The 22,977-nt window shown below is 45.6% G+C and overlaps 1 protein-coding gene across 1 annotated transcript in view; it reads right to left on the bottom strand.

Annotated features, from left to right (window-relative positions):
- Positions 1 to 22,977, bottom strand: part of LOC309558517 (uncharacterized protein) — a 251,846-nt gene that overhangs the window by 195,973 nt on the left and 32,896 nt on the right. Inside the window, exons 4-5 of the mRNA XM_082261597.1 lie at positions 3,514 to 3,651; positions 171 to 274 (exon numbers count right to left, since the gene is read on the bottom strand). Coding sequence (XP_082117723.1) covers positions 171 to 274; positions 3,514 to 3,651 — 242 coding nt within the window. The remainder of the gene's footprint in view (positions 1 to 170; positions 275 to 3,513; positions 3,652 to 22,977) is intronic.

The following is a 22,977-nucleotide window of genomic DNA, read 5'->3' as shown; positions in this document are numbered from 1 at the left end:
ATGTCACTTAGCGCAGCTTTTTCTTATTATTCGCTCCACACCCAGCCGGTTACTGCGTTGTGACATCTGCCGCTGTGCGATTACCAGCATCCGCACTGCTGAAGCCTCATGCACTAGGCCTCAAACACAGTCTGTGTCTCAGCACACCTCTCAGGCTGATCTGTCCTCACTGAGTCCCGGAAGCAGAGAGATCGACAGGCTGAGTAGCAGGCAATTCTCTAGCTCTGCTCTCATCCTCCCTTTCCCCCGTTGCATCATGGGATTGTAGTTTCTTCTGCAATCAAAACAACAGTCTGCTTACAGTTCAGAACTACATTTCACACAATTCTGTTCTTCTATTTCCTGTGGGGGTCTCAAAGGTCCACACACACAGCCTGAAGAAAACAGGGGGGTAAATCTGCCTTATTAGAATATGACAGTCCGCTACACACTTCCCCCACCAAAGATCCTTTGGTCCTCCAAAGGCAGGAGAGTCCTGAACCTGGTCCATGCTTTGTAAATACACGCAGATAAAAACATGTTAACATGAATAAAAACAGATGACTAACATTTTCATGAATCCAAACTCAAACTTACTGTAGGAAACAAAGTCGGCAGAGGAACCTCCCACCAATGGTGATAGGAAGGGGGCCAACCAGATGGGCCAGGGGGAGAGTTAGGGTTGCCCTTCACCAAATCTGCGGTAAATGAGTGAGACATGTCAAAAGTCCCTTGAGTGGTGAGGATAACTTCTTTGGAGCTCTTATCCATCACAGATCGGTCTCTTGAATTGAGGAAAAATGATTTGCTTCCTCCATTTCCCTGGTTCAGGCATGGTAGATTTACTAGCCCCATCTTCCCGCTTGACTATTTCTGCCTCCTGCAGATCAGCTTCTCTATTCACTACTATGGGTCCCCTTTCCTTCACCATGAAAGAGACATACACTTCTGCCCCTTCTGCTGGCAGGGAGGGTAAAGGATCACACCTGGGGACAACAGGGGCTAACAGCTGCTTACATCAGTAATCTGTATATAAGGTGACAGTGTGTGTCTTGTCAGATAGAGGAGGAGGAAGCAGTGCTGGATCAGTAATCTGTATATAAGGTGACAGTGTGTGTCTTGTCAGATAGTGGAGGAGGAAGCAGTGCTGGATCAGTGATCTGTATATAAGGTGACAGTGTGTGTCTTGTCAGATAGTGGAGAAGGAAGCAGTGCTGGATCAGTAATCTGTATATTAGGTGACAGTGTGTGTCTTGTCAGATAGAGGAGGAGGAAGCAGTGCTGGATCAGTAATCTGTATATAAGGTGACAGTGTGTGTCTTGTCAGATAGTGGAGGAGGAAGCAGTGCTGGATCAGTGATCTGTATATAAGGTGACAGTGTGTGTCTTGTCAGATAGTGGAGGAGGAAGCAGTGCTGGATCAGTAATCTGTATATAAGGTGACAGTGTGCGTCTTGTCAGATAGCGGAGGAGGAAGCAGTGCTGGATCAATAATCTGTATATAAGGTGACAGTGTGTGTCTTGTCAGATAGTGGAGGAGGAAGCAGTGCTGGATCAGTAATCTGTATATAAGGTGACAGTGTGTGTCTTGTCAGATAGTGGAGGAGGAAGCAGTGCTGGATCAGTAATCTATATGTAGCACCCTCCTAGGTAGGTGCTAGGAAAAGTATATTTGTGGCCCCGTCTGCTTATCAGAAGGGTCTGATTTATTAGTTTAGCCCCAGGGTCCTCAATAGGCGGACTCCAGGCCGCCTATTGAGGATCACAGGTCTCTATGATCATTTCACAAGCCCCTCCCCCATACAGTTAGAATCACTCCCCTAGGCTCACATTTAACCCCTTGATCACCTTCTGTGTTAACCCCTTCCCTGCCAGTGTCATTATTACAGTCACAGTGCATATTTTTAGCACTGATTACTGTAGTAATGTCACTGGTACCCCCAAAAGTGTCAAAAATGTCAGTCAGGGTTCTGATCTGTCCATCGCAATGTCGCAGTCCCGCTAAAAAGTGCAGAACGCCGCCATTACTACCGTAGTAAAAAAAAAAAAAACAATAAAAATGACATAAATCTTTCCCGTAGTTAGTTTTTGCACAAACCAATCAAAATACGCTTATTGCGATTTTTTCCCCCCCAAAATATGTAGCAGAAAACAAATTGGCCTAAAATGTTAAGAAAAAATTGATTTTTTTTTTTTTTTAATTTTTTTTTTTTTTGAGAATGTTGAAAGAATGTGAATGTGAAAAATATATATATTTTTTTTCCAGAATTGTCGCTCTTTTTTTTGTTTATAGCGCAAAAAATAATAATCGCACAGGTGATCAAATACCACCAAAAGAAAGCTCTATTAGTGGGAAAAAAGGACATCAATTTTATTTGAGTACAGTGACGCACGACCGCGCAATTATTTGTTAACCACTTGCCGACCGCCGCACGACTATCTACGTCGGCGGTCAGCCCCTCACAGGCAAAGTGACGTAGGGCTACCTCAATAGCTTGTGAGGGTCTAGGGAGCGAGCGCGCGCCGCCGGAGGCGCGCTCCCGCTCCCGCGTGGTCACAGACCCCCCCCGCGCGTGTGACCCGGCGGGCCCGATGTCCGCCGGTCACTCTGCGATCGGCGGGGGAGAGGGAGAAAGTCAGGCGGCTTGTGTAAACAAGCTGCCTGTCATTCTCCCCTGTGTATGAGAGATGATCATACGGTTCTACTATGTAGAACCGTTGATCACTCTTCATACATCTGAAGCCACAGCCAATCACAGTATAAAGCACGCCCCTAGGGACACACATAGCCCCTCCCTTTCAAAAAAAGTTAACCCCTTCACTGCCAGTGTATTTTTACAGTAACAGTGCATATGTATAGCACTGATTACTGCAGTAATGTCACTGGTAACCCCAAAAGTGGCAAAAATGTCAGTCAAGGGTCCGATCTGTCCGCCGCAATGTCGCAGTACCGCAAAAAAGATCGCAGATCGCCGCCATTACGCGTTAAATAAAAAACAACAAAAATGACAAAAATCTTTCCCTTTGTTAGTAAACACGATAACTTTTGCGCAAACCAATCAAAATACGCTTTTTGCGATTTTTTTTACCAAACATAGGTAGCATAAAACAAATTGGCCGAAAATGTTAAAAAATTTTGATTTTTATATATTTTTTGGGGGGAATTTCATATAAAAAAATGTGAAAAATATTGCTATTTTTGCAAAATTGACGCTCTTTTTTTGTTTATAGCGCGTGATCAAAAAATCGCACAGGTGATCAAATACCACCAAAAGAAAGCTCTGTTTGTGGGAAAAAAAGGACGCCAAATTCGTTTAGATACAGCGTCGAACGACCGCGCAATTGTCCGTTAAAGTCACGCAGTGCCGAATCGCAAAATACCCCCTGGGCAGGAAGGGGGTAAAATCTTCCGGGGCTTAAGTGGTTAAAGTAATGCAGTGCCGAATCGCAGAAAATGGCCTGGTCATTAAGGGGGAAAATCCTTCCGGTCCAGAACTGGTTAAAGGGCCGGGGGAGCCGGTGACAAGAGATTACCACATATCGGATGATTGATTTATAAAAGTAGTCGGACCTCCTTTTGTCGGGGTAAGGGACGGCTTCTTTTATTTCCTTGTATCCAGTTTTCAATACGTCAAACTTCTCAGACATATATGGGTCCAGAATATTCATCACCTGGAAAGAAATTAAATCTTTGTCTTCACACATGGAGACAATAGAGATCGTTTTCAATAAATAATTCTTTCATGTCTGACCTACATTTAAAGGGTAACTCCACTTTGGGGGAAAACAAATAAAGAAAAACAATATAGCGTATACAATTGTGCCACAAATCATATTGTAATTGAATGTTATTAAAATGACTTTTCCTTTTCAATCTGCCGCTGCTTTAATTTTCTGAAAATGCAATTCAATATGGCCGCCTGGAGCTGCTTTGTACACAGAATGTATACTGGCCACACCCCGAGAAACATAATTTCCTGCTTGTGTGATTGGCTCACCCATTTTCCCAGAAGTCTGCACTAAGATACAAGTCAGATTTCTGGCATCCCCTGCAACAAAAATGTCATACTCCCAAATGGATACAGGCCCAGCAGATTTCCTCATCAGAGCCCTACAACTGCCACAGCTGATAGATACAGTGCCTTGCAAAAGTATTCGGCCCCCTTGAACTTTGCAACCTTTTGCCACATTTCAGGCTTCAAACATAAAGATATAAAACTGTAACTTTTTGTGAAGAATCAACAACAAGTGGGACACAATCATCAAGTGGAATGAAATTTATTGGATATTTCAAACTTTTTTAACAAATAAAAAACTGAAAAAGTGGGCGTGCAATATTATTCAGCCCCCTTAAGTTAATACTTTGTAGCGCCGCCTTTTGCTGCGATTACAGCTGTAAGTCGCTTGGGGTATGTCTCTATCAGTTTTGCACATCGCGAGACTGACATTTTTGCCCATTCCTCCTTGCAAAACAGCTTGAGCTCTGTGAGATTGGATCGTTTGTGAACAGCAGTTTTCAGTTCTTTCCACAGATTCTTGATTGGATTCAAGTCTGGACTTTGACTTGACCATTCTAACACCTGGATATGTTTATTTGTGAACCATTACATTGTAGATTTTGCTTTATGTTTTGGATCATTGTCTTGTTGGAAGACAAATCTCCGTCCCAGTCTCAGGTCTTTTGCAGACTCCATCAGGTTTTCTTCCAGAATGGTCCTGTATTTGGCTCCATCCATCTTCCCATCAATTTTACCCATCTTCCCTGTCCCTGCTGAAGAAAAGCAGGCCCAAACCATGATGCTGCCACCACCATGTTTGACAGTGGGGATGGTGTGTTCAGGGTGATGAGCTGTGTTGCTTTTACACCAAACATAACGTTTTGCATTGTTGCCAAAAAGTTTGATTTTGGTTTTATCTGACCAGAGCACCTTCTTCCACATGTTTGGTGTGTCTCCCAGGTGGCTTGTGGCAAACTTTAAACGACACTTTTTATGGATATCTTTAAGAAATGGCTTTCTTCTTGCCACTCTTCCATAAAGGCCAGATTTGTGCAGTATACGACTGATTGTTGTCCTATGGACAGAGTCTCCCACCTCACCTGTAGATCTCTGCAGTTCATCCAGAGTGATCATGGGCCTCTTGGCTGCATCTCTGATCAGCCTTCTCCTTGTATGAGCTGAAAGTTTAGAGGGACGGCCAGGTCTTCGTAGATTTGCAGTGGTCTGATACTCCTTCCATTTCAATATTATCCCTTGCACAGTGCTCCTTGGGATGTTTAAAGCTTGGGAAATCTTTTTGTATCCAAATCCGGCTGTAAACTTCTCCACAACAGTATCTCGGACCTGCCTGGTGTGTTTCATGTTCTTCATGATGCTCTCTGCGCTTTAAATGGACCTCTGAGACTATCACAGTGCAGGTGCATTTATACGGAGACTTGATTACACACAGGTGGATTCTATTTATCATCATTAGTCATTTAGGTCAACATTGGATCATTCAGAGATCCTCCCTGAACTTCTGGAGAGAGTTTGCTGCACTGAAAGTAAAGGGGCTGAATAATTTTGCACGCCCAATTTTTCAGTTTTTTTATTTGTTAACAAAGTTTGAAATATCCAATAAATTTCGTTCCACTTCATGATTGTGTCCCACTTGTTGTTGATTCTTCACAAAAAATTACAGTTTTATATCTTTATGTTTGAAACCTGAAATGTGGCAAAAGGTCGAAAAGTTCAAGGGGGCCGAATACTTTCGCAAGGCACTGTTATTATGAAACCACTCCCATTAGACCCATTCAGAAAAGGGGCACACAGGGATTTCTTCAGAATAATGAAAGGTAGGAATCTGCAACAAAGTTTGTTAAAATCCCTGCAATGTACAGAGATCACCCAGAGGGGAAATTTTTGTTCTCAATAAAAGTGGAGTTACGCTTTAAAAGGAGGGTCCACTTTAAAACCCAACTGAACCTCCAGTTTAAACCAGCGAAATACCTCCCGGGGGCATCAAAATAAAAGGTGTGCAAAGTCTTACACTTCATTTTCTTTAAAAAGCAGCCACAGCCTGATTAAAAAATCCTGTCCCCTGCCTGCAGCTGAAAAGATGAACCTTTGCTCTCTGTGTGGAAGCAGTGGTCTCTCTCCTGAGGTCCAACATGCCACCTGTTAAGTCAGACCCACAGCTCTGCAATCAGTAAAGCGAACACTCCCTGCTGATTAGAAAGCCATGGCTCTGACTCCCAAGTCCGGTGTCTGCAGAGAGACCGCTGCTTCTACACAGAGGGCAAGGGTTCTTCTCTGCTTCCAGGGGGCGGGCTTTTCTACTCGGACTAAGGATGTTTTTTTTTTTTTTTTAAGCAGATTGTAAGACATTGTTCACCTTTTTATAATATAAAAGTGCAGCGTTGGAAAGTGCAATAAGTAAAAAACTTGATATATCTTATCTAGTGTATTTCACAATATACTTTACAGTGCAATGTGCAAAAGATTGGTGAAAAGTCCATTTCACATATGAGAGAAAATCCAAACAGGAAAAATAAGAAGAATCCCGGTGCAATCCCAGTGATTAGGGGCAGGGCTGGTCCAAGACATTGTGCTGCCTGGGTCCAAAAATTAAAATGCTGCCCCCCCCCCCCCCCCCCAAAAAAAAAATCATGCCCACCAAAAGGCCCCCACATCCATTACTTTATACAATGATAGACACCTTGTCTATATGCAAAATTATATGACATACCATTATGTTCAATTCCAAGGAGCCGGCTAGGGCAATATATACAGTAGACAGACTAGGGTAGTATATGGACAGGCTAGGGTAGTATACGGACAGGCTAGGGTAGTATATGGACAGGGTAGGGTAGTATATAGACAGGCTAGGGTAGTATATGGACAGGCTAGGGTAGTATATAGACAGGCTAGGGTAGTATACGGACAGGCTAGGGTAGTATACAGACAAGCTGGGTTAGTATACGGACAGGCTGGGTTAGTATACAGACAGGCTAGGGCAGTATACGGACAGACTGGGGCAGTATACGGACAGGCTGGGTTAGTATACAGACAGGCTAGGGTAGTATACGGACAGGCTAGGGTAGTATACGGACAGGCTAGGGTAGTATACGGACAGGCTGGGTTAGTATACGGACAGGCTGGGTTAGTATACAGACAGGCTAGGGCAGTATACGGACAGACTGGGGCAGTATACGGACAGGCTAGGTTAGTATACGGACAGGCTAGGGTAGTATACGGACAGGCTAGGGTAGTATACGGACAGGCTGGGTTAGTATACGGACAGGCTGGGTTAGTATACAGACAGGCTAGGGCAGTATACGGACAGACTGGGGCAGTATACGGACAGGCTGGGGCAGTATACGGACAGGCTGGGTTAGTATACAGACAGGCTGGGTTAGTATACGGACAGGCTGGGGTAGTATATGGACAGGCTAGGGCAGTATACGGACAGGCTAGGGTAGTATACGAACAGGCTAGAGTACTATAGGGACAGGCTAGAGTACTATAAGGAAAGGCTAGAGTACTATATGGACAGGCTAGAGTAGTATAGGGGCAGGCTAAGGTAGTATATAGACAGGCTAGGGTGGCATAAGGGTGGGCTAGAGTAGTATATGGACAGGCTAGGGTAGTATATGGACAGTCCTTGGGTAGTATGTGGACAGGTTTGGGCAGTATAAGGGTGGGCTAGGGTAGTATATAGACAGGCAAGGGTAGTATATGGACAGGCTAGGGTAGTGTAGGGGCAGGAAAGTATGGCATATGGACAGGCCAGGGTAGTATATGAACAGGCCATGGTAGTATATGGACAGGCTAGGGCAGTATAGGAGTGGTTTAGGGTAGTATAGGGGTAGGGGTGGGTTAGGGTAGTATAGGGGTAGGGGTGGGCTAGGGCAGTATGGGGGCAGGCAGAGTGGCCCAGGGGGCAGTTCTCATAATGACACACAAAACTGCAGGAAATTTGCAGGGTAAATATAAGAGAAGGAGAGGTGGCCGTGTTCCAATTTGCCGCCCCTCTCAAAGTTCTGCCTGGGTTCAGTGCCAAATTACATACATGGTACGTGATGCAACACTTCTGGGTCTGGGGCATACACCGCCAGTGACCCGCTCCCACTGTGATCACACACAGCGGGAGCCCAGCGGCAGGTACCCCGGATTTGATGTTCACTAGCACCAGCCGATTACACAGGACACAGGCAGAATGACAATCCATCTATATAAACGAGGCAGATTGTTCTGCCAGCGGGGAAGGTAATGATCCTGTGTTTCTGCAAAGCAGGAAAATGTATCTCTGCCTTCCCCTAATAAAAGCACCTCCCCCACAGTGAGTAAGCACAACCTAGGCACACAGTTAACCCTTTGATCGCCCCTGCTGTTAACCCCTTCCCTGCCAGTGTCAGCAGTGGCGGCCCGTCCATTGGGGGCGCAGGGGCGCTGCCCCCCCATCCATGCGTCCGGCCCCCTAATCTACATGCAGGGTGCCGGACGCATGGATTCCAATAGGGGATTTTTTTTTTTGAAGCACGTGATTAAAGCCAGAGGCTCTAATAGGCTTCAAAAAATGGTGGGCTCAGGGCGCAGAGCACTGCGCTCTGAGCCCACCCAGTTGTATGACAATAGCGAATGAATATTCGCTATTATCACACTGATTTACCTCCCAGCCAATCAGGAAGCGGGTCGTGAGGCCCTTTTCCTTATTGGCTGAAAAGAGAAGCGATTTTACTGGCCATTGGCCAGGAAGAGGGAGGAGATGTATGGCCGGAGGAGACTCACAGCCGAATGGAGAAAGAGGAGGTAAGGATGCTGGCTATCCGGCTGGGCAGCCAGCCGTCCGTCCCGGGAGAGGGTGGTAGATTTGACTGCTGGCCAGCCAGCCGGCCGTCCCGCAAGGGAGGGGGGTGGTTTTGCCCCCCCAAATTTTCATTCACCACTGGTCATTAATACAGTGATCAGTGCTACAAAAATATGAACTGATACTGTACTAGTGTCTCTGGTCCCCAAAAAGTGTCAAAACTGTTAGTGTCTGATTTGCCTGCCACAATGTCGCAGTCCCACTATAAGTCGCTGATCGCCGATCACCGCCATTACTAGTAAAAAAATTTTTTTATAAAAATATAAAGAAAAATATCCCATAGTTCGTAGAAGCTAAACATTTTGCACAAACCAATATATGCTTATTGGAAATTTTTTTACCAAAAATATGTAGCAAAATACATATTGGTCTAAATTGATGAAGTAATTCGATTTTTTTTACATTTTTTTTGGATAGGCTTTATAGCAAGTAAAAAATGTTTTTTTTTTTTTAAATTGCCGGTATTTTTTTTTTTTATAGCGCAAAACATAAAAAATAAAGGGGTGATCAAATACCAACAAAAGAAAGCTCTATTTGTGGGGGGAAAAAAAGCCAACATTTGTATTTAGGTGCAGTGTCGCACGACTGCGCAATTGTCAGTTAAAGTAATGCAGTGCCGTATTGCAAAAAATAGCCTGGTCAAATCTTCCAGAGGTCAAACACTGTCTGGGGCTCCTGTCTATTAAAAGGTAGGGATGAGCTTCGAGTTTGGGTCGAATGTTAGTTCGACTCGAACATTGGCGGGTTCGCCTGTTCGTCGAATGTCTGGGATCTCTAACCCTGCTATACCTAATGTCTTCTCAAAAACCTGCATTGAGAGGGATGATGGTATAGCAATGAGTGCCACAGATACTTGCACCTAATCTGCTAGCAGTACACCACCGCTTGATTTGACCAGCAGGCAAATTTCACTACCCCAGTTGCTGAACCGGAGAAAAAAATACTGCCCCAGCCATCCAAATGCTCAGCATCTTAATGCTAGCTTGGCCAAATTGCTAGCACTACAATTGCTACCTTTTCATCTGGTAGACTCTGCTCCCTTTTGTGAATTTGTGGAATGTTCTGTACCACAGTGTCAGGTTCCAAAAAGACATTTCTTTTCGTGTAGGGTCATTCTGGCTCTCTGCCATCATGTGGAAGGTAGTGTTTTGGCCTCCTTGGACAGAGCAGTCAGCAGGAAGGTTCACATTACTGCTGACTCTTGGTCCAGCAGGCATGGACAGGGACGTTACATTTCCTTCACGGCGCACTGGGTATCTCTGGTGGCAACTGGGAAGGATGCAGGACAGGGTTCAGTGCTGCAACTTGTTTTGCCACCATGCCTCCAAAAAGCTGGTGCTGGTTCTGCCACATCTGGCTACTCCACCTCCTCCTCTTCTTCTTCCTCTATGTCCTCTTCTGCTGAATTATCCTCTAAAGCAGCAGTGCTCCCTAAGCGTTCAAGGAGCTATGCAAGCAGTCAGGCTAAAAGATGCCATGCAGTGCTTCAGTTGGTCTGTCTAGGGTATAGGAGTCACACCGGGGCAGAGATTCTGTCAGCTCTGCAGGGCAGGCTCAGAGATGGTTGACGCCACGACAGCTTGAACCAGGAATGGTTGTATGCGACAATGGCACCAACCTTCTCTCCGCCCTCCGACAGGGACACTTGACACATGTTCCATGCTTGGCACATGTCCTAAATTTGGTGGTGCAGCGTTTCTTGAACAGATACCCAGGCTTATCATGATCTCCTGAGGCAGGCCAGAAAAGTCTGTGGCCATTTCTACAATTTATACAATGCCAGTGCTTGGCTATCTGACATTCAACGGGAATTCAACCTGCCCACCAACCGCCTCATTTTTGACATGCCCACCAGGTGGAACTCAACATTGGCAGTGCTGCAGCGGCTGCACACGCAGCAAAGGGCCATCAATGAGTACCTGTGTGTGTATGGCACAAGGACAGGCTCAGGGGAGCTTGGCTTTTTTTCGCCACACCAGTGGCTTTTGATGAAGGATGCATGCACCGTCCTGTCACCATTTGAGGAGGCCACAAAGATGGTGAGCCGAGGCGATGCATGCATCAGTGACACTATCACTCTAGTCTACCTGCTGGAGCACACGCTTTGTGGAATCATGGACAGGGCACTTGAGGCAGAACAGCGGGAGGAAGAGGAGGACTTATTTTCCTCACAAGGCCCCCTTTATGCAGATATCATGCCTGCGGTGACACAAAATACACAGGAGGAAGAGGAAAAAGAGGAGGAGGATTGTGGCAGCATGGATGTAGAGGATAGCATACAGCACAGGACACCTTGAAGAAAAATTTGTGTAACACCTTTTCAGACACTGGGAGGTTAACATTCTCTGGACGTGTTTCTGAGGCATCGTTCCGCCAAAAGGAGGAGTGGTGGAGAAGGCGGCCGGCTGAACCGATGCCTTTAAACAGTTCTTTAGTCCTCAGCACCTAGGGCTGTTAGGTTTAAGCAACCATCGGCAGCGTCTCCATCATATGGTGCATGATTATCTAGTGGCAAACTTTTCCCCTGTTCGCGGTGATCTGGTGCTAACCGAATGGGGGTGTTCGGTTCATCACTATTAAAAGGCAGGAGGCATGAGAAGAGACTGGAACTAGGGGAGAGGTGTTGCCTCCTAGGTCAGTCCACCATGTTGTTTCAGGCATCCACGGCCAGTTGGGGACATCCAGCCTGAGAGAGGGGGATCCCAGGTGCATATCCAGGTGAAATTGCACCGACGGCTGTGAAGAGTTTCAGTGTGAGGTGACCAGTCGGGTTACCAGAAGAGCCTGCCTGTTCTAGGATATTAGTTTGTCCCTTGACCGCAGGATTGGTGAGAGGGCACTTGCCCATCTTCAGGAAACAAGGACACTGCTCACAGACAGAGTTACTTCGCTTTGCCTTTACTTGCCAGAATCTGGGTCTTATTGAGCCCCTGTTAAGCAGTCACAGTGTCTGCCTTGTTATCTGGATACTGTCAGCATACCACAGTTACACTTTGCCAAACAGGAGTTCTAAGTGCACCAACTTAAATGGCTAGCCGGAGATACAAGGCCTCCTCTTCCCTCCAAGGTACTGAAGTTACTGGTGCCATATGGGCATGCACACACATACTCAGGGCTCTGTATATGTAGTGTATGTGCAGTGTAGTCTTACTTGGGAGTAAAGCCACTAAGCACTGAATTAGGCACAGTGTTTGTAGTTGGGCCTGCGGTGTCAGGGGAGAGAGGAGAGAAGTCTGACAATAGGAGGAAGTCAGTCTTCTGCTCTCCTCCTGCCTGGACTCATAGCGCCAATTTAAGTAGAGGCAGCCAAGCTTGTGCAAGATTACTACATTGTGGTTCATTGTTGTCTAAGTGCTTGTCTCTGCTTCTGGGGTAGTTTACGGTTTTGGAATCCCCTAGAAGCAGCCTGATATAATACAGTACATCAGTTGTGGTTCTCTAGCCAATTCATTCAAGAGTATTCTGTTATTATTTGTAACTTCTTCACTGAGACCTTATAGTAAAAACATGTCTGTGTTTTATCATAACGTGTGTGTTTTCATTGGTCTTTGCATTTACACTATTGCTGGGTGTGCCAGAGGGGCGGAGATTGTTCTTGGGGTTTAGAGGCAGAGTGAGGAACCCATTTCACTTAAGCAGCTCCTGCCGGGGGTGGCGCTACACATGGGGGCTCGTCCGGGATATACCATTACTCTGCAATCAACTTCTCAAGACAGCACCCCTAAAGACACCAAGATGGACCCCGTTGCCGCAACCCAGTTGTGTAGAGAAGAAAATGGCCAAGTGGAGCTGTGTGTGGTGATTGATGTTCCTGGTGGTGACTGGACTAAGGATCGGGTCCATCAAGCACTGGATGCCTTGGATCTGGGCCAGAGAGTATATATATTGGATGTGAAGACAGATCTTAGCTCAAACTGTACCTATGTCCTGACAGAGTGGGAGTTCCTGATGATCTGCTAAAAGATAGCCTTCAACTAACCGCAGATGTTAACGCTCTACTAATTCATCTAGAGAATCAAGCTCTATTCCAGAGAGCTCAGGATGCACCATGCCAGACCCAGAGGTCACCACCTCAAAGTCAGCTACATCCTCTGAAGATTCCTCTTCCCTCCAAGTGACAGAGTTTGGGGAACTGGTTGAAGGGCTCCTCAAGAAGCTAGAGAAGAGGAGGCCCTGCTGGAAAATAAGAAGGGCCGAAGTTTGGAATCTGCTGTTGGGGTCAGGGTGGCCAGTACAGTCGATGGTGACTCAGAGATCGAGCTCCTGAAGACTCAGATGTCGCAGTTAAGAGAGATGATGACTGGGTCATCAAGCCAAGTAGACACAGCCGCTTCTTCCAGGTTGTGCAAAGAAGCAGAGCAGGTGGATATCAAGTCTGAGATAGCTGCATTGAAGGTACAAATGTCTCACATGATGGACATGGTAAACATGTTGGCAGCAAAGTTCACAGAGTCATCCAACAGGGTGTTATAGGTGGGAATGTACCCCCAGACTCGCCTGTTGCGCCTAGCAAGAGGTCAATGAATTCCAACGTCTGCCTAAATTGTGGAGATGTGGGTCATTACCAGAGATTATGCCCAAGTCCATTGAAAAGGGTAGAAGGCTGGAGTGGACCATTAAGAAGTGATCCAAGGATGGAGAAAAGGCCTGGGCCTTCAAGAAGAACCCTTAATGAGATTGCAAGGGAACAATGGAGACCACCTGTGGTTGTATCCACTTATGCTGTCTCAGTGAAGAATGCCAACCGACCTACAAAACGTCCCCGGAAACAGCGTATCTGGCACTATAAGAGAAATTAAGTGAAAATCCAGTCAGATAGGCCTGATATTTCAAAAGGAAAAGGAATTGGCAGTACTCCAGGTTGAGTCAAAATCCAGATTTATTGATTGGACATCCAAATATGACAATCGTGACAAGGTAGACGCGTTTCACACACTGACTGTGTGCTTAATCATTACAAAGAAAAATGGATATAACATCTCAATATATACACACACAAAAATCCAATCATTAATTAAAAAACAGGTGATACAAATAAGGGGTAAACCATTTTCCTAATTACCGAGGACATGGATAGACCCATAAAACATCGATATGAAACCAGTGAAAAATCAAATGTGAATGCAATGACACAAATGTGTATGAAAAAATATGTAAATGCAAAAAATCTGATAAAATCTAAATATGTGTAAACTATGTATGAAAATTAAATGTATGGTGATTAAAGATATGGATAAAATTACCATTGTTTAATAATATGTGTCAATTATAAAATGAGAATAAAAGCACAAAAAGATGCAAAAAAAAAAAATAATTATACAAAAATGCAAGGAATAGTGAATATATATATTGATATCTGTACAATCCGATTATGTGAATATAAAACTATGAAATAGTTTGTTATTAAATTTTCAATTTAAAAAAAAATTGTCAGATATATAAATCTATTTGTGCATATTAGTTGTATGGGTCAGAAGAGAATTGATCGTATAACATACACAGACCAAACGATATATGTACAATAAAAACAATTATTTTGAACAATATGGTTTTTAGGACAAAATAAGCACATATGATCCTGTGTATATATGCATCAACCGGTCAGGAGATAATTGAGTTGCAGGAAGCATTGAAACCATCACAAGAGGTGACAACCTTTGCCGAGCTTAATGCACGTTTAAACGAGAAATTGAATCGTTTTGAAAAGGAGATCATCTCAGGAAAAAAAGAAAAAATGCTACGGGACAAGATAGATTATGAAACGCATAACATTTATGTATGGAAAAGGAGTGGACAACACCGTGGATCCTATCAGCCCATGGGGAGCACCCCCAAACGTGTTAGCTTTACAGATCCTGAATCGGAGTCTATGGACTACACTACAGCTAACACGGACTCTGATTCATCTCCATCGGGGTCAACTACTAGAGGCGAATTGGCGGGCTCAGCTACAACAACTACTCCAAAAAACGGGGTAGGCAAACGCAGACCCCGCAGGAGGGACAGGAACAGAAACGCAAAAGGCCTCAGCGGGGCCGCAAGAGATGGATGGAGGAAGAAAAACGCTATCCATCCCGCAGGCCAACACGCAAGTTTTGAATATCAATACTAATAATTTTTCTAATGTTTTAAATCTGTCTAGCAGGACTCTTTCTGTCAGTGAAATGTCTTTATTGTGTAAAGGGTTCAATTTTTGCCCTCAAAGACATCTTAACCTTTTTGAAACAATTCTTGATGTTAATAAACTTGTTAGGAATCTGACAATTAGAAATTTTTTTTTTACAATTGATGGTGAACAAGGTAACCAGATCCCTGCTTGCACGATCCCAGAGGAGGATTCACTCTCCTTTAAGGAACTTTGTGACTTTGTGCAATCCGAGATCTGGAAGATTTATCGTGTGAAGGGGCCATAGACACTTCTAACTCTGGTGATTTTGAAGCTCTCAGATCCGTTCCACTAAATATCAAGTCAGACTTTTATCCTGTTAACTCTCGTAGCCCTGAAATGATTGGGTTCCAACGAGCCATGGAACGTGATCTGACAGCCCTATCCACCAGAGCCATTAATGGTTGCACACAATGGTCAGATAATTTAACAAAGGAAGAAAGATTAGCATGGGAGAATTTGCAGCATGATGATACAATTATCATCCGCAATTCAGATAAGGGGGGTCTAATAGTGGTTATGAACACCGACATATATGTGAGTGAGGCTATTCCCCAATTCACAGATATTCATACCTATTTACCACTTAAAGATAACCCCACAAAGCATTATAAATCTATTGTGACCAGCATCATTAACAGGGGAGTGAAAATAGGTGTATTCGGTGAAAAGGAATCCATAAAAATGATCCCAGAAAATCCTGTCATTCCCACATTTTACCATCTACCTAAAACCCATAAGGGGTTAGACCCCCTGTATGGCCGTCCTGTAATCTCTGGAATCAATTCCCTTAATGAAAGACTAGGACAGTGGTTAGACAGGCAGTTACAGCCATTAGTCCAGCAACTACCTGGTTACCTTAAAGATACCAACCACTTATTGAAAATGGTAGAAAACTTTGAATGGAATATTGACCATGCATGGATTACATGTGATGTGGTTAATTTTTATATTCGTCTATTCCACACAATCTGGCTGTTATAGCGGTGTCATTTTTCCTGATTCACTAACATCTCTACCAGTTGAGCAAAAAGATTACATTTTGGAAGTCCTTGAATACCTTTTGTCACACAATTATTTTTGTTTTGATGGGGTTTTTTACCTCCAAAGGTGGGGCTGCGATGGGGGCTAAATTTTCGCCCTCACTCGCCAACCTATACATGGGCTGGTGGGAGAGGCCCTGCCTCTTTGGGGGTGAGAACCCCTTCAGACCTTTTATTAAATTTTACTTTCGATTTATAGATGACCTCCTGTTTATCATGGAGGATGGATTTGAAAGGTTAAATTCATTCCTTGACTTTATAAATTGTAACAATAAAAACTTAAAATTTACAGGAGAAGCCAGAGCTAGAGAAATACACTATTTGGATGTGTTGTTAAAAGGTATTGATGGACAAATCATAACTACACTATACAGAAAACCCCTGTCAGGTAACTCACTCCTGTCAGCACAATCTGGACACCCCAAACAAAGGCATTCCGATTGGACAATTTATACGTGTTAGACGGATATGCAAAAATGATGCCGACTTTGACAGAGAAGCCTCCTCCCTTTTTCATAGGTTTTTAGACAGGCTACCCAAAGCGGATGATCAATAGGGCTTGGAATATAGCTAAAAACAAAAAAAGATCGGATCTTATAGGGTTAAAAAGACCACACAGCAGGAGCATGCCCCAAACCAAACTTACCTTTTCTACCCCATACATTTCTGAATTTAGAGAAATTAGGGACATTATTAATCGACACCTCCCTATGTCAAGTGCCGATGAAACATGTGCAAAATTACTTAAGGGAGGCATTAATGTAGCCCCAAGACGTGCCCCTACCCTTGGCCAATTGCTCTCCCCTAGTTTTTTTTCGTATAAATACTCTAAAAACCCCTACTTGGCTACACTTTAAAGGGAACTACAGATGTGGCAGTACTGGATGCCCATGTTGTAGCCACATACTCATGGGAGACCAATTTGTCTCCACATGTACAGGCAAAAGATATAATATAAGTGAATTCTTGAACTGTAACACCAACTATATCATATATTTGTTAACATGTAAAATCTGCCATGTACAATATGTGGGTAGAACGATCAGGCGACTACGAGATCGCTTCAATGAACACCTATATACACCACAGCTAGGAACATACAAGTTATTGAAAAAATTAAAACACTACCACGGGGGGGGATATATTCCGGCTTCTATGCAAGAGAGAGGTCTTTTGGATCTTCCACTTGCGAACTAGGTTGCCACAAGGCATGAACTTTGAATGGGATGTAACCCATTTTTATGTATAGATGCCTTCTTACATCTCCAAACATCAGCTACATGTGTGCATAGCCAAAAGATAATGATCCATAGTGACCTATATCTAGGAAGTCAGTGTTTTGTATCGCTATGTACAATAAACTGATGATTCACCATTATAATCTCTTTTGTTCATACATCGGGAGATGTCGGCGATCATTGACATGATTCATTTGGATCTGCACACATTCGTCACAATGGGTCGTGCCAAACCATGATTTCCTTATTTGTAGATACCACATCCATTAGGTCTTGTGCAAACATATATCTTTATGATATTATATATAACTTCTGGCCCTATTCGCAGACTGGGTATGTGTGTTCTGTATGTTATATAGAAAGTGGTGGTTCATGCAGATATTCACAAATATTGAGGGTATTTTTCTCCTGCACATAAAATTGATTTAAACCATTTTTCCTGACAGACTCCATGGCAGCTTACGTGTGGGTTAGTCCCGCCTCCTCCTACCTCATAGGACCCTACTCCCATAAATTTTTACTCCGTGCCAGAGGCCGTGTTCCTTTTTTGTCCTCCTCCTGAAAGGATTATAGTCAAATCTTACCTCATGAAGATTCCCGATTCAGGCCTGGCGGTCTGCACGTTGGATCGAGTGGTGTCCCCTTCATGTCCAGCACGCCCTAGCTATTAGCGGGGTAGGACATGGGCGTGGAGTCAGTTGCCGGAAGAGCTTACAAACCTGGCCAATGGCAGGCAAAGCGACATTTGGCCAATCGTCCCAGCTATTAGCGGGAGGCCCATTAATACGCCCCATCATGTGTGCAGCCGTGGTGTCCGTATGGTCCAGGGCCTGGTCGTGGAAGTGGTGATGTATCCTGCTTTACATTCTATGGCAGCAGTTTGTTTTTGTATATTCTCCTGTTGTTTGTTACTTATCTCTCCCTGGGTTCTAGTTTGGCTGTGGGATGCATGGCGTTCCATTCCACGTCCTTCCCCTCCACTCCACTGCTTCCTGGTGTCTTCCAGGCTCGATCTGAATCGAGGCTTGGTTCACACAGGTGGGGGGGCGGTGCCTTCCAGGCTCGATCTGAATCGAGGCTTGGTTTGCACAGGTGGGGGGGATGGGGGCGGTGACATCATTCCAGTAGCAAATTCAAATAGCTGTCAGTTTCAGCTATCTGTGGGTTTGTTCAGCAATGTTTCCAGCGGCTTCCCCGTGCTCTGCAGGAATCTTTAAAGGTGAGAGATGGCTGTGATTATGCTGAATAGGCTTCCTGCCTGCTTTCTGCATGTCACTCATTCATAATCTCTTGCAGTTTCCTAAAGTGATATGGATGTCTCACCGCCCCCTGGTGGACAGCCCTTACATTACAGGTAAGATTGGTTTTATTCCTCTCCCTGTAATGTTTGGGGGGGGTTTTTTCTGCTGTTCTGTTGAGTCTTTATTTTCTTTCCTAAAGCCCTTCTAGGTCTGAAAGACGTCACTCAGCCCGTGAAGATAAAGATCCTCCCAGGTCGCAAACGCGGCATTCATCATCAATCATCATCGGTCGTCCTCTAGGCGACATGGTGAAGAGTCTGGAGCTACTTCAGGACACCACCACTCTGACAAAAGATCCTGATGGAAAGTCGCTCTGTGAGCCCTGTTTTGCACATGCTGCAAACAAAAGGGAAGACAGCAACCAGCAGATGGAGTCGCTGGTCAGGCGAATAGTTATGGAGTCCTTAAAAACCTTGGATCCTGCTCGTGCTGGAACTTCCTCCCCCAGGATGGCGAGTACTCCGGCTGGTTAAAATATTCATATCCCTGGGCCTTCCCAGCACAGTCACTCCTCATCTGACTACTCTGAGGGTGAGCTTGAAGCAGACGACCCTGGTGCGGGTTTTGACTTTGCCATGGTTCCCTCCTTGGTCAAAGCTGTGAAGGAAGCCCTGAAGTGGGATGAGCCGGTAGAGTCACCCTCTAAACAGAAGAGGTATTTTAAGCACCTCTAGAAGGAACGCCCTTTCTTTCCCCTGTTAGGGGAGGTCGGCGAAATTCTTACAGACGAATGGGGCTGCACAGAGAGAAAAAACTCTCTACTCTCCAAAGTGAACAAAATGTACCCGTTTAAAACGGAAGAGGTTAAACACCTGGAATCTGCACCTCTGGTGGATGCAGCACTGATGCGTCTGGTGCGTCATGTCACCCTTCCGCTTGAAGACACAGTGACCTTTAAGGATGGCCTTGAGAGACGCATTGATTCAGACCTCAAGCGCATCTATGTGTCAGCAGGAATGGCATGCAAGCCAGCTGTTAGGGATACAAGTGGTAGCCTGATGGCAGAGGAAGGCCCCACTGGTGCTGGAGGGCGGAGCTTAGACGGGACCCCCCAAGGTAAGTGACACAGGCTAACCTGAGGTGCGGAATCTAAGTATCCACCGGTTTTCGCCAGGGCCTCTAGTGGTGAGGATGGACTTTGCTGCGTGTGGATACCAGGTCGCAGTCCTCAGGGTCGCCCCACCAAGGGAGAAACCGGTCAAGATCCGAAGGCAGATAAGCAGATAAGGGAGATCCGAGAGAATGGTCAAACAAGCCGGGGGTCAGGACGGGCAGCAGGTCAACAAGGTCAGGAACAAGCCAAAGGTCAAACGGATATCAAACAGGTAACAGGAAGCAGGCTTCAGGAACACAGGAAGAGCTGCAGACAAGACAGCGAAGACACAGTGCTTCTGAGCTGTTTAAATAAGGCAGCCTGTTTGCCAATTACTGCAATCAGTCTGCTCTAGGTTAACCCTTTGGATTGCAGAATCATGACAGCACATCAGTGTGCTCAGGAAGCATTCCTAACATTGCCCCCCCCTTAAAGGCAACCTCCGGGTGCCCAACAAACTGCTTTTCTGAGGATGGGCAAGAAAAAACGCCTGGATCAGGTCTCCGGCATGAATGTTACTCTCAGGTTCCCATGAATTCTCTTCCGGCCCATAACCCTTCCATTTAATAAGGAACTGAAGCTGGTTACCTCTTTTCCGGCAATCAAGTACAGCCTCAACTTCGTACTCCATGTCGCCATCCACCATCACTGGTTCTGGAGGTCCAGGGCTTCTGCCGGGGAAGGCGTCGGGAACTACGGGTTTTAAAAGAGTGACATGGAACACAGGATGGATCCGTAGGGTATCAGGTAAGGATAACTCATAGGACACGGCATTGAGTCTTCTTTTAACAGGGAATGGGCCGATAAACCTGGGAGCCAACTTCTTGGATGGGCATGCCAAGCGGAGGTTAGCTGTGGATAAAAAGACCTGGTCACCTGGTTGGAGAATCAGTTCTCCCCTCTTTTTCCCATCAAAGATTCTTTTGGATGCTATCTGAGCCTTGGCCAAGGTGTCCTGCAGAAGTTTGTTGTTACTCGTGAAGAAGCCAATGGTGACCTGAACTGCGGGCACTCCGGAATCAGATGGGAAGTCGGGCAGAAAGGAAGGATGAAACCCATAATTGGCAAAGAAGGGAGATTGGCCGGTGACAGAATGTCGTGAATTATTAAAGGCAAATTCCGCAAATGGTAGTAATGCTACCCAGTCGTCCTGGACGAAGGTGGTAAAGCACCGGAGATATTGTTCCAGGGTCTGGTTCGTTCTCTCTGTTTGCCCGTTCGTCTGCGGGTGGTAAGCTGAAGACATAGATAATTCAATTTTTAGTAGCTTACACAAGGCCCTCCAAAAGCGTGACGTGAACTGTACCCCTCTGTCCGAGATAATGTTCTTGGGTACCCCGTGGAGTCGCACGATCTCCCTAATAAAGACTTCTGCAGTTTCTTTCGCAGAGGGGGTACCTTTGAGGGGTAGAAAGTGGGCCATCTTAGTAAGCCGGTCTACAACCACAAAAATGGCGGAGCACCCGGCCGAAGGTGGAAGTTCCACGATAAAGTCCATGGCGATAGTTTGCCAGGGCCGGTCAGGGATGGGGAGTGGTCTGAGGAGACCCCACGCCTTACTTCTGGTGGTTTTACTCCTGGAGCAAGAAACACAGGAAGACACATAACTTCTGCAGTCTTTTTCCATTTCAGGCCACCAGAAGGTGCGTTGCATGAGGTCAAGGGTCCTATGAACGCCAAAATGGCCAGCCAGAGGGTGGTCATGGCAGGCAGCTAGAACCGAAACTCTGACTCCCTCTGGGACAAAGATTTTGTCCTTAGCCCACAACAAACCATCCTTGCGTGACAGGGGTATCCCAGGAGGACCGGAAATGTTGGCAGAGGCTTGCTCAAGATGGGATTTCAGGCTAGTGAGCAGGAGCAGGAAGTTTTTCTCTGAGAGGATAGTGTCAGGTACCAAATCTTCTTTAGGATTATCAAACATCCGGGACAGGGCATCCGGTTTGACATTTTTCGACCCGGGCCGATAGGTAATATGGAACGAGAATCTGGAGAAGAAGAGTGCCCATCGGGCCTGGCGGGGTCTAAGTCGTTTTGCAGATCTTAAGTATTCAAGGTTCTTATGATCGGTAAATATAAGAATCGGGTGTGATGCTCCTTCCAGTAGATATCTCCACTCTTCGAGAGCGGCTTTGATAGCCAGGAGTTCCCGGTCCCCGACATCATAATTTTTCTCCGCAGGAGAGAGTTTCCGGGAAAAGAAGGCTATTGGGTGAGTTAAGTCTTTAGTTCCCTGTCTTTGGGAGATGACTGCCCCGACCGCAACTTCCGATGCGTCTACCTCCAGGAGATAGGGTAAGGCAGGATCCGGGTGACTCAGGATAGGGGCAGAGGTAAAATGTTTTTTAAGAACCGAGAAGGCGGACTGAGCCTCTGGGGTCCACTGGAAGCGGACATTCTTCTTAGTAAGGTGAGTAATAGGGGCTATGATGTTGGAGAACCCCTTAATGAACCTCCTATAAAAATTGGCGAAGCCAACGAAGCGCTGAACTCCCTTTTTGTCTGATGGAGGTGGCCAGTCCAGAATGGCAGAGACCTTCTGAGGATCCATCTCTATTCCATCTGTGGAAATTATTAACCCCAGAAACGGGATACTGTTCTGCTCAAAAACGCACTTCTCGGCCTTGGCGTAGAGACCATGCTGGCGAAGGCGACCGAGGACATTTCGAACGTGCTCGCGATGCTGCTCTAGGGATGTTGAGAAGATTAGGATGTCATCCAAGTATACGATGACGAAGATATCCAACCAATCCCTGAAGATGTCGTTCACAAAGTGTTGGAACGTGGCAGGAGCATTACAAAGGCCAAATGGCATTACCAGGTATTCGAAATGTCCGAATCTAGTGCGGAAAGCAGTCTTCCATTCGTCGCCCTCCCGGATGCGCACCAAGTTGTACGCCCCACGAAGATCCAGCTTAGTAAACAAGACGGCAGATCTGAGTCTCTGAAAGAGTTCGGGGACTAGAGGAAGGGGATAACGGTTTTTAATAGTAACTTTATTTAAATCCCTATAATCAATGCATGGTCGGAGAGTTTGATCCTTCTTCTCTACGAAGAAGATACCTGCCCCTGCTGGAGAGGTAGAGGGACGGATGAACCCCTTCTTCAGACTTTCGTCTACATAGTTTTTTAAGACGTCCAGCTCACGTTCAGAAAGTGGGTAGATCCGGCCGAACGGGATTTCGGCTCCTGGGAGCAAGTTGATGGGGCAGTCATATGGACGGTGGGGGGGCAAGGTCTCTGCTCCCCGTTTGCTGAATACATCCAGGAAATCATGGTATGCTTTGGGCACCACAGAACATACATCAGG

Source organism: Pelophylax lessonae, assembly GCF_965119305.1.
Source record: "Pelophylax lessonae genome assembly, chromosome: 6".
NCBI classification, from domain to species: Eukaryota; Metazoa; Chordata; class Amphibia; order Anura; family Ranidae; genus Pelophylax; species Pelophylax lessonae.
Note: the sequence above shows the minus strand (reverse complement) of the source record. Positions and strands in the feature narration are given on the sequence as shown.